At 38.2% G+C, this 13040-nt stretch overlaps 1 protein-coding gene across 8 annotated transcripts in view; it reads right to left on the bottom strand.

Moving 5' to 3' along the window:
* Positions 1-912: 912 nt before the first annotated feature.
* Positions 913-13040, bottom strand: part of CCSER2 (coiled-coil serine rich protein 2) — a 168498-nt gene continuing 156370 nt past the window's right edge. For 4 of the 8 annotated variants that reach the window (XM_046652863.1, XM_046652865.1, XM_046652866.1 and 1 more), the window contains one exon: positions 913-5778. In XM_046652863.1, the coding sequence (XP_046508819.1) occupies positions 4960-5778 (819 nt within the window). In that variant the 3' untranslated portion in view covers positions 913-4959. The remainder of the gene's footprint in view (positions 5779-13040) is intronic. The other 4 variants (XM_046652867.1, XM_046652868.1, XM_046652869.1 and 1 more) reach the window with 1 other exon arrangement.

Here is a 13040-nt window from a genome sequence, read left to right as displayed (position 1 = left end):
GCGCAGGGACCACGTGGCCTTCACCTCTGTGGACCCAGCAGCTGGCTCAGGGACTGACACAGGTAAGACGTCCCACTAAAATGACTTAAACCCAACTAACGGAAGGAGGGGTCAAAATTCACTTCTACTTGTCTTTTCTGTGGGGGAGAAAAAGATTTTCAGGATGGAAAAATGTCGAATGAACAAGATAATGAGAAACAAGTGAAATGATTCCACTTGATGACAGACTAAAAAGGAAAAATTTTGAGTTAGTCTAAGAAAATACTCGCTAATAACTCAGAGGACCTTAAAACTGATAGAGGTGTCCTAAGAGGTCACTTAGTAAACGCCATTCTCAAATTTATTACAAATGAAATTTCCTTCACTCTTTTTTCAGCATTTATGTAACCATTTTGGATTAATAACATATCACTGCATCAAGTTTTTATATCCTATGACTATCACATATAGTTAAATTGGAAAATAAATGATAAACTCCCTATTCCTTTTGTTCCTAAATACTACATGAAATTTCATTAAACATTCTTCTTGCTTCAAGCTATTTTGCACAAATGTTTAAAAACAATAAAACAAAGTAATTAAAATTATAATGTTTTCCCCTTTTATGTAGCATTCTAACTTAAGGTGCTAAGATTTTTAAGGAAAAATTATACCCATTATCTCAGTATTTTTCTAAGCAGATATCTGATTAAAATGGTAACTGAAGTATTAGATGACTAACAGAGTCTGTGAAAACACAACAAACTTGTTCAATGCCTACTCAATCAGGACTTGATTGTGTGATATACGTGTAGAGGGAATTGTGTGAAATGATAAAAAAAAAGGATCAAATGAACAGCAGTTTAGATCTTTGTGGAAAAAAAGATATCTGAGAAAAAGTACACTATGGAAGTCACTGTTGACAAGGACAAGAACACTTTTATAATTATGAACTTTATTTTTATTTACTATGCCAACATTTTCCGGAAAGAGACTTTACATCCAGTTTTTATAATTCATTTTACAAGCAAATTCTACTATACAGTATTTACTCTGAACTGGTTTTTTAAATCAATGGGAAAAACAATACTGCAGATATTAAAGATTGTGATGTTTTGTTTTTATTTAGTAATGACTTAAGAGACTCTAATTCTCAGGGTCAGGATTATTCCATTATGGCAATGCTTTACCAAGGAGAAAGTGGGTAGCTTTTCCCCAGCAAGGTTAAAACATACGATGTACTTTAATTAATAGCATAGCTGTAGATTGGCACCCACCACCATAATCATTTGTCCAAACGTATTGTTTCAAATTGCTGCAGCAGAAAAACTGAAGGGAGGTGTGGAAAGAAAACTAGAAAATGTAATTCAAGCATCAGAATTGAGAAAAATAGCAAGATCGATCATCCCCAAGGAAAAACATCAGGTATCTGTATTACAGCTATAATTAATTTTCAGTGTGTGCATAAGCATGCAAACATAACCACCCCAACTAATTCATAAACACGAAAACTACTGTGTAAGATGGGGAGTAAAGTGAACCTGTGCTGCAGTCTTACTGATCTTCATTGCAAACCTATGTGGTGATTCCGGATTACATCTTCAGTGCCCTAGAGACCAGGGAAACGTCCTGACAACCCTGCTAAGGAACGGACTGCGTGTCCGTAATACCATCTACGCTACAGGAAGGTTAAGACGGGGCAGCTATAGGGGGAATCATGTTCTCTTTGATACACTGAGTAAAATACTTAAGGGGACAATGAAACACTCAAAGAACTTAGCGCTTTAATGGGGAAAGTGACATGCTGAGGATACAATTCTGTGAGAAGCTGTACTTCAAACAGCAACAATTATAGAGAAATTCATTTCAACAAAGAAAGCCACACCCAATAGGAGGCATTTGGATATTTCAGGCACAACTCCAAGCAATTAAGCTCATTTAAAGTGCAAATCTGATATTTTCTTTCATATTCAGATTTTTATTTGTTAAAATAGTTAATAAGTTCCTTACTATCTATATAAATACAATGAACAGTAGTCTATATGCCTGAAAATATTGCACAAATTAAAATGAGACTCCAAAAGAAAAATGCTAAAGGGTCTCAGTTATTAGAAACATTCTAAATGATATAACTATATAATTCTTTGTTTAATGCCTTAAAATCATCTGCACCTGTACTGATTAACTCCTTAGGCCAAGCTTTCTTTAAAGAATTTGATATGCATCCCATTAACAGTCAAATGTATAATTCTACATACTCTATTAATTTTCTCTTTCACAAATGTGAAACTTAAACTTCCAAAACACTTCTTCTTTAGGACGTAGAACTCATACGTTGCAACCATCTTCACTGAAATCACAAGAACTAAGACAAAAAGGGATCTGAGTTCCTGTGGAGGAGGGTTTGGCACAGAGCTGACTTAGAGAAGCACTAAACAGAGATCCAGCCAAATCAGAGAGCGTGATCTCTCACGGTTCAGGTGAGCTACATCCTCATCTCAGAATTTGCGACTTGACATTTACTAAGGAGCAGACTAGCGGAATAATTATTCTGGCAGCTTTTAAAAGAAAACTGCAGGCAAATAATTCGTTGTTTTGTGCAAGCATCCTAGATTGTTCTTCTCTCACGTATATTACACTTCATAATTACACTGATGAGACTTCTGCCAAGATTAAGGCTCAAGAAAAGTACAGAGAAGTTAAACTGATTGGTTAGTATTTCTGCAAATTCATCGGTGGCAAAAGAGAGCAGGAAAGATCGGAACAAACAAACTGCAGGAGTCAACATTTTTATATAACAGACAGAGACATTTCCCTCAGACTAGGGGGTTTAAAATAAAGTAAAGATTTAAAACTTTTCCCCTAAAGATAAAGGCGTACTTGTCAAAATGTTCCACAAGAGTCTATACCAACTCCTAATAAACCAAAAACCTACTAATTCCTCAGTCTGTTTCACTTTAGGGAAATGTGGTGCGGTAATATCCCATTTACAACACATGAGATCAGCTTTCTCCTTCAAAATGAAAAACCACATGTCCCCACTCACAGCTGCAGCTGTCCCTGCTCTTCTCCATGAACACACGAGAGCTCTGCTGTGCTCGGTCACTTTATACTAATAACACCTGGACCGTGTGACAGACATTCTGAAACTCAGCGCTTCTCTGGCAGAAGTGCTATCGAATAAGAGTATGGCACTGGATGTGTGCTGCTCACCTGTCGCCAAATGCAAAAATAGTCTGTGTCCAGGGAAGGGCAAATTCTCTCGACTGGTTCTCTGGTAGGTAAGGGAAAACTGCGTCAAAATGGTAGTAAACTCCTCTTTCGAAATTTCCACTAAAGCACTTGCTGTTGTTTCTCTGAAAAGGGTCTGACAATTTCACCAATGTACGTTTGTTAAAGGAATCCTTAGAAATTTGAGTGACTAACTTTTTGGCCATAATCCCTTTTGAAACATTTTTGGTCAGCTGATCACAACCAAAATTGACTCTATAAAAGGCTATCTGTCTGAAAGACCTTAATTCCAATTAAAACAGCAACAGGTGAACAACCGAAAGCTGACATGATCTGGGAGAACAGGAGGGCAAAGTCACTGAGCCATCAGACGACTGGCCCACAGCATGATTAGGTGCGTGCACGTGGTCCCTGGGAGGCTCCAGAGCTCCCTTCCTAGCACAGTAAAAGGAATGAGCATGTTGCCACTGAAATATCTTTTAATACCTTTTAATAAGACACATTTCCCCTCTCCAATTCTACTTCTCTTCCCAAACCTACTTTTCAAGAAACTTGTCGTTCAAACACACACCAACATAAAAGGGAAACCTGGAAAACTCAGAAAAACAAAACTATTATGAATTCCAGCTTTCTCAAGATAGTCTTACTTAAATTTATAATTATTCTCAACATACTTTAACTTGTTTGCCTATAGAAAATAGTTTCAAATCCCTACATATGAGATATTTATATCCCATCAAAGTTTTGTGCAAACATTTCAAGTCCATTATTCCAGTCTTCGGATATTAGCAGAAAGTCAATAAATATAAATATTACAACAGGAATTTAAAATATATGCTGTGGAACCTTAAAACAGCTCTCATGGATCCGTAAGCCTATAGGGTTCAAAACTGAATTACCAGCAAAACTCTAGCACCAACATATGTTACAAATGAATACATCTTTAAGTACAGGTTTCAAGATGTATCTCAAGCTTTCTAAAATTCATCCAGTAGCAAAAAACAAATAAAAATGCGGGGTGTGTGTGTGTGTGTGTGTGTGTGTGTGTGTGTGTGTGTGTGTGTAAAACAAGATGTTAAAGTAACATATAATTGGTTTATATATATAATATGAAACATTTTTAGCCTGGGGAATTTGTCTGGTAAATAAATAAATATTGAGACAAGCTTGCTGATCCTAGCAAGGAAAAATAAAGCTTACACAGACTTCCCCTTAAAAGCCTGATCTCCTGTGTTCACCAGAGCTTTTGCATAGACCTTTTAGGTATACAGACACCGGCCAGAACTCTGTTTAAAGACTACCATCTTCCATTATCACCAAATCTTTAGTTAAAATAGTAACCATGTTCACAGGAGGGACAAGTGAAAAAGGGTGAGGCTCTGAGAATCACGATTAATGCAGACCTTCAAAGGACTAAGTTAGCAAAGCACATTTCTTGCCTGCCAAGTGGAATATTAGGAATTCTCTGACGTGCAGAGGAATGGATAACATGATTGGAGCCTTGTGTTAGGCCTCTGAGATGGGTAAGCAAACTTCTGTGTTTACCTGAGACAAATATGCCAAAATGCTATGTACTTCAACCAGGATATGAAATGGAAGAGCCAAACTACTAGTAGAAGCTTCCACATTTTAATTTCAAGATTTGCAAGCTTGCAATGGAACCTCCATCATGGTAGCAAATAGCACGTAAAGCTATTACAGAACAGACCGTTCTTTAAAAAAACAAATTGGCAGGTGATGGCTAGGTGCTCAATGTATCTTTGGTTTAGGAAGACGAGAATATCGATTAGAAGCCAAACAATCCCCAGAATTCAAATTGCCATTTGGATTCTGCATGATTTCTTTTTTCCTTGTGAGTGGCCTCGGGATGCTTGTCTTGGCTGGGAAGTTCTGAGGCTCTGCTCCGGGGTTGCTTATTGGTTTCTGCTTGAAAGAGCCAGAAGGGGGGCGGAGCTTAGACGCTTTTGGATTTGGATTATTTGCAAGATTTGTTTGACTAGATGTTGGCTGCAGTTTAGCTGAATTACATGGTATGATCATTGGTGACTTCTTACAAGTGGGAGTCCTACTTGAAGATGATTCAGAAACTGGAAGAGGTGCCAAAGAATGCAAGGCGGACGGCTTACAAAGCTGCGAGGACTTGGGCTGAGGCACGTGGCCCTCCAGTGAAGACTCATTTCCTCCAACTCTCTGAGCCTGGTCTCCTGTTCTTGACGGGGGAGGTGCCTGAAGAGAAGTGGGGACAAACTGCACGTCACTAATTTGATTATCTGCCAAATGATAAGGCTCTTGAGCATTCGTGGTCATGTTCAAGTCTGCTTCAGAAGATGTACTCTTTGCCACATCCTTAGTGAATTGCGGGCTTGACGACAAAGGCCGGTCTTCCAGACCACAGCTGCTCTCTTGCTGCAAGCCGTGTGGAAAGCTTTCATCCAGATGTGCATCGCCCTGAGGCATGCCCTGGATTATGCACTCACTGAGGGCCTCGATATGTGGTGGCTTTACTAGTTTTCCCTGGGCGTGGTCTGAGAGTCTGGGAAGGCTGCTGGAAGGCTGTAGTACTTGAGGCTATTAAAATTAAAAACAACATTAGCAACAATTCATTTTAGAAATGCCATCCAGAATTAATATAAGTTCCAATGAGGCTGTGTTGGTATTTATTATGTTTTAAGATGAGAAATATGTGGGTGGTTTTCTAATCAAAAAGTAAATTGCAATAGTCAAGTGAATTCATGAGACACATACAAGAGTGATAATGCAAACAAAAAATGATACAGGCAGTAAACACTAAACAAGATCCAAAATCAAACAGGGGAAAAGAAAAATCTCAAAGTACTGATTTACTGTAGAAAAAAGATTCCTGCCCTAATTGATTCATTAAGCATTTAAAACTTTACATATAAGGGAGCTTACAGAGTGATTTCTACAGCACTCTGGTTTAATCTCCATAAAGCATTCAGACAGTAACTGTGACAATCAGAATATTACCCATTTTAAAGTTTTTTTTTAAAGGAAAGCTGTTTACCATGTTACCAAACTTGACTAGTTGATGTGAAATTCTAACTACAAATAGGTCAATACATCTAGCTAATGCTAACCGACTTTTTATATTCTTGTTGAAAAGTTTCAGAATACAATGTTTTCACTGTTTGTTTATTCTGTCTCACTGCCATATGAGGGACCAACTAAGGTTCTTTTATGGCTGATACACAGAAAATAGATTTACCCTGCCCAAGAGTGGACATCCACTGAGTAAAATTAAAAATGATCAGCCTTTCGAATGACGGCTGAGAGTAAAACAAATCTGAAATTGCCTGTAACTTGAACTAAAGCTCAGAAACCCAGAGAGCAAAGTTCCTAAGGCCCATGTACCACTTCTCTGGAGCTCACTGTGTGGTTACACTCTATGCAAATCAAAGGAAAGAGGCAACTTCCATCACTTTTGGGTATGCAGAAAAGCAATATGAATCTTGAAGTTATCTTTCAATGGCCCACAGAGTGAAAGTATATGGGAAAGAGCCTACTGGCTGTGTTCTGATACAGAGGCGGTTGCTGTAATGTATAAACACACACACTCACAGGTACACGTTCTATTAAATAATGTGGGCTGAAACTGTCAAAAAGTTTAGCAAAGGGCTTTGAAACGTGAACTTTAAAGGACTATTTTTAACTAATAAAATGACTGGTTTTTTTACTATGCTAATCCACAAACAAACCTACACAGTATTTCTAACTACTCCAAGAGAGGGGCGAACCTATTTATACTGTATCATTTTTTTCACCTCCTTGACCAGCACTGAATGATGGTTGCCAGGGTCAGGGGTCTTGGATTAGATTATGGCAGGGTTACAAATGACTGAAAACAAAGTTCACGGCCTCATGGAGAGATGGCTGGCCATGATGGCATAGGGCTAGTGCTGACTTACTACTTGAAAAAAAAGTAAAATCAAGACAGTGACTACTCAAAATGAATCTATACAGAATACGTTACACTAAATTCCTATTCTAGAATGTTTAAACTAAGTAAGCCATCTCAGTTTTTGCTTCAAGCTAAATGCCCTAGACTTTAAAGTCACTGGGTATTTTCACAATAAATAATCACAGAGATGAATAAACTGTCCTTCAAGAAGAAAGGTACTAAAAACTCCAGGTACTTAATTCAACACACTGTGTGGTTCCCTAGAAAAAAACGACCAGGCAAAAGTGATCATACACTTTAGAAAGACGAGCAAAGACACAGAGCAGGACCATATTACGCAAACTAAAATCTACCAAAGGAGAGAAAGGCAACCAAGGAGAACACAAAGGCGCAGCATCAAATGGTTGATTAAATGGGGATGTTTTCCCTTTTCACCTAGAAAAACAGTAAGATATTCCAGTCTAGAGTTAAAAATCTTAAAGCAATTGAAGACCTCCGAAAATAGTGACAATTTAAAGAATGACTTCATTGTAGTATGCCTATTGCCATTAAGGAAAGAAAGGGCATAAATGTGCTATCAGACCAAAGAATAAAAAGGTATGATTTTCTAATGAAGACAAAGCAATAAACTGATTATTAAGAACTAAACCTCCTTTAAACTGTAGCTCAGTTATTCATCTGCACTGTTTGATTCCTTATATTACCCAACTGACCGCAGCTCATCAGAGAACTTAATGGGAATACAGGGATAGAAAGACGTGTTTGATTGTATGGTAAGCAAGAGAGCTCCATATCAAATACCAGTAGAATTAGGAAGTTACCAGGTGTTTAAGAATAATAAAATTTTGAGTCTTTTAATTGAGAGGGGTTAAATCCAACAATTATATCTTAAAAAGTCTAAATTATCGCTTAATTACATTAAATAAATTAGTGGTTTCTGAATGCTGAATAATGTAGATTTTATATTTCGACCAAAAGTTTACTTTAGTGGTATGATATGATTCCCCCCTCCCAAAATAAATCTCTTGTTTCATTAATTGTTTAAAAATAGCTTGGAAATCAATTCTACTATTGTAAAGAAAAAAAGTCTCTTGAAGAAGATTAAGAAACGAGGACAGTGGGGACAAAGGAAAGGACTTGCTCCCGATATGTGGACGATTGTGTAGAACTGTTACCCACTAAGGACTGGACACACGCTGCCTCGTAACCTCCAGCAAGCAAAGTAGAGAAGTGTTCTGACAGCTTGCTGCTTGCAGTGCAATTTTCCCAAATTCTAAACACTCAACTGCATTAACAGAAAGGCAAGATGTCAACCATTCATCTTACCCACATTCACTACTGTTTCTGTGCCCGCAGACATCTTTAGAATGAATTCCAAATATAGAAAGAAAGATCCTATGTTCTCATGGATAATAAGACCAATAAAGGAACATCAAAGACCATTCATTGATTTTTTAAAAATTTCTACAATGTACTGTGCACTGTACTAAGTACAGGAAAATGTGGAACCGAACACAATGCTGTTCCTGTGGTTGAGAGGCCTAGCAAGGGAGGTAAACAAATCATGAGACTAAGTCTCAAGAATTACAACACACGGAAACAAAAAGAATACACACGCCTGATTGGAGAGGTAACAGAAGGCACCCAAGAATCGCAAATATCTGAACTGAGCTTTAAGATGAGAGGAGTTTGCCAAGTAGACAAGAAGGGAAGAGCATTAAGGGCAGAAGGCAAGTACATGCTAAGCACAGAGGCAAAAGAAGAACATGGTTTGTTCCAGTAACTTCAAATTGTTAGACTGAACTTGGAGAGCACAGTGCTGGTGGGAAAGCATAGGCAAAGGCAAGCTCACAAAGGACTTCGTGCCAGGCTAAGTGGTCCTGACTTCGTGCAGTAGATGCTGGGAGGCACCGATGGATTTTAAGCAGAGGAATTAGAAGATCCATGAGTACTGCAGAACCTCACTCTCATGGAATCATCGAAGAACGTGATGGGAGGGGATGAGCTTGTAGGAAGAACAGCCAGGTAGTATGCTATTGCTAAGAGACCAGGTGATAAATTCCAAAGGTCTAAAATTAGGATACCAAAAAAAAACCTGGAAAAGATTAGAAGAGATTTTGAAGGCGGGACAGGTAAGCAGCTGTCTGGGAGGAATTTAAGATGAGTTTCAGGTTTGTGGCTCTGGAGATGCGTGATGAGGGACTGCCCTGTAGCTAAAAAAGGCCTCTGGGAAAGCTGCCCCTTAGCCCACTCATTTTATAGCCTCGGCAGCCCACAAGACTCGAGGGCAAAAGGAAGCCCCTGCTACTGGGGAACTTTAGTATTCCGTCCTCACAACTTGTAGAAGGGTTGTTACTGACACTGAAAAATGTGGACCTATCCCCAGACTTAGAGAATTAAGTGCTTCCAACTGGATCCAGCAACTTCAAGTCTTACTTTAGTTAGATACATACACTGCAGCACACCATTCTGAGAATTCTCAGATGCAATGGTTACATGTGTCAAGGTCAAGAGTGCCAGCAAGGGGCACTACTGGGTAATGGTGCAAGGTATGGTAGGCATCTTCAATGATCATTTTAATGTATATTCTGGACTGCTTCCAAAGATAACCAAGACGATGAGCTCCTTACAGGCATGTACCACGCTTTATTCATTTTTGTTGCTGTAGTTGGTATTCCTAGTATTTGGTACATAGTAAGGATTAAATATACATTTGCCAGATAAGTGAATAAATAAATGAATATTAGTGAGTGGTGTATTTCAGAATTGCTCCTTTGGTAATAAATTATCAAAGTGACACATCCCTGTCAGGGTAACGATGCAGCACTAATAATCAAAGAGAAATAAGTTTTAAAAACACTGATGAAAAAGAAATCTTATAATAGAAATAAAAATATTTCCTCTAAATAAGTTTGGGGTTAGTGTAACGATTCATGTTTAGAACAGCTGGAAGGATTAATGAATTACACGTAACTTGAACACAGCACCTCCCATAACAACCTACACCAGTTAAGCCACAAATGTTTTTCACTTGAGGACTAGACATTTCTAGATGAAATGAGCTGGGGAAACTGTCGTAATAAACTTTCAGCTATTTTACATTTCTAATTCTAATAATTAAATATGATTAAACCTGTTAAACACTTAGCACAGGACCTCCCAGCACATCAAAAGTGCTCAATAAATATCACCTATGATTATTGAAAGGTGCGAGAACGACAAATTCAAGGCATGGCCCTTTTGTAACTGGGACTTGAGAAAAAAAAAAAGGCAAGTTCTATAACAGTATAATAAACTAGTTCCTACAGAATAAGAGGTTTCTAGGTCTCAAATTCATATTTCAATAATGTCGGTCACATCTAAATGTTTCAAATCCGTAGCAGGCATATCTGATATGACACAGAAGTTAAGATTACTTAAGTGCCTTCCTGGAGATAAACCAGAGCTGAGACATGCAAGGCACTTTACAGTTTAGAAAGAATTTCACATGGCTACATGACGAAGCTGCTACCACGTGGCATTGAATCACTTGCCTTCTGGAGTCACACTGAGCTGGGTCTGAATCCTGGCTCTATCACTTACTATCAGTGAGATATTGGGCAAATTATCGTAGTACTCTGAGATGGCATTTCATAATTTACAAAATAAGGATAATAACAGGATCTCACCTTGCTGAATCGCTGTAAATAATAAACAATAACGTGTGCATGAAGTGCTGTGTATAGTGCCTGACACACTGCAAAGGTCTCAGTAACGCTCTACTCTGGGCTCCGAGAGAACACGGCTTCTCTTCTTTCCAGGGCAGATGGCCCAGCTAAGGCTGCACACACGCTCTCTAATATCACAAGACCCTAGGTGGAAGGTACTGTCTTCTTTTTGTAAATGAGCAAACTGAGGATTAAAAAGTTATGTAACATGTCCAAATTCACACACTTTAGCAAATGGCAAAGCCAGAATTTGAACCACAGAGAAGTTAAAAATGCAGCACTTAAACTATTATTCTGTGCTATGTGAGTAATTCCAGTGAGTTAACAGACTTTCAGAACAGGCAATATAGCCAGAGGATTGTTTTAGAAACTCAACAGGCGGATTCAATATCCACATTCAGGTACTAACTTTCCTGGGTTGTGCCCTACCTCTTTCTTAGCTGATCTATCCTACACAGGATAACTCTCAGACACCAAACAGGCCACGCTGTGGAGCAGCATTTCTGGGGAAAAGTGGTTCCAAGTGACCCAGTGAAGAAAATACACCGAACACAAGGAAAGGAAAAATAGCACTCAGCACTGAGAAACGCTCCACCTTTCCCGTTCGTACCACTTCAAAGATTTCTAGCTTAAGAAAAAATGCTCCTATCAGTTCTGTAGACATTCTTGTTCTAGAGTCACCAACAATAAGACAGCAATAAGACTGAGTAAAAATATGTCAAGGTGTGTAAGGCAGAAAGCAGGAAATGCTCTAAAGTGCAATAATGCTACTGCATAACAGACACAGGAATTATCTAAAATTACTTTCTTGGTACATACAAGTTTATTACCATTAAACACATTTTAAGGTTAAAAAGGAAATGGAAACGGAGCCATCTGTAACATGCCTGTAATTTCATGCAGGCTCTGACATGCATCATGCAAACTGGAAAACAAAAACAAAAATTAAAAAGTGACTACGAGGAAGGCGGTAAGAAAAAATCTGAAATTGTACTGTACCACGCTTTGTCAGAGAAGTAATGGACTAACTTCTCAACTCCTTGCCAATGGCATAATGGGAGAGCAGAGACAAGAAAAAGACAGGACAATGGTGTCAGAGACCACACACAACACCAAGGAACCGCCATGACTGGGTAGCAGCCAACAGTATTTGCTTTGACTTTTGTTGTGTTTTTCTAGGAATTATTATTTTATTTAATACATTTCTATAAAATTAAAACATATTTACACTTTCTTGCTGAAGTGATTTGCAAATTGATACAAACATTCATATCCACAGAATAGTGTATGTCAAACTCAAACTTAAAAGCAATCACTTGCAGAATTTCACCAAATAAAATACTGGAAAGAATTCTGACACAATTTAATATTCATACTCCAAAGATCCAAAAAAGTTCAGCCACATGTAATCCCTTACAAAGGAATGAGAAATTTTAAAATAATTTTAGAAAATCTTGCACATTATACACTAAAGACAACTCAGTATTTGTTAGTCTACTTTTATTACTGCTGCATTAAAGAACAACGCAAGTATAATCTGATCTTCATGCATGTCTTCAATGTGATGCTCTAAATTATAGGCGAGGCTCCACCCATCACCATAGAGATGGAAGATGTGACTGGATTGCTACTGTAACTAGATTCAAATAATTCTGCTCTATAATTCACATGAACCCAACCACAGCTTCCAAGGTTTCTTGGGAGCCAGGAACGCCCTTATTCCTCCAGATCTCAGAGAACTTACGGAAGATATCTGATTGATAAATACAAATTATATATGAGCAAATTCTGAAATAAGGAGTTGCACAGCTTTTCTAAGTCTATCAGTTAACTCCTTTTAAAAACTATCAAAGTGACTAATAGCGACTTAAGTAAGCATTTACTACACAGGCACAGTCAGTGTGAGATGCTTAATTGTCATGGGTCTTTAGGACACAAGAACCCATCAGCATCTACCTCCAGGATGCAGAGTAGTTAAGAAAACAAAACAAAATAGCATCATCATAGTACAATTCCACCGGTGTGCCCAATATGCATGTTGTATTTATCCACAGATGGAGACTGCAGGCATGACAGTACGGCAACACACACAGCTAGCAAAATGATCCCAACAGTCTGAAGAGCAGGTGTTATAAAAGGTTTGTACAGAAAACAGTAGTTGTACTTCTCGAAATTTCAAGGTGTTGCGAGAGAAACTAACACAT

The sequence above is a fragment of the Equus quagga genome, chromosome 2, assembly GCF_021613505.1.
Source record: "Equus quagga isolate Etosha38 chromosome 2, UCLA_HA_Equagga_1.0, whole genome shotgun sequence".
Taxonomy (NCBI): domain Eukaryota; kingdom Metazoa; phylum Chordata; class Mammalia; order Perissodactyla; family Equidae; genus Equus; species Equus quagga.
The sequence above is the reverse complement of the archived record's forward strand: the minus strand, read 5'-3'. Positions and strand labels throughout refer to the sequence as shown.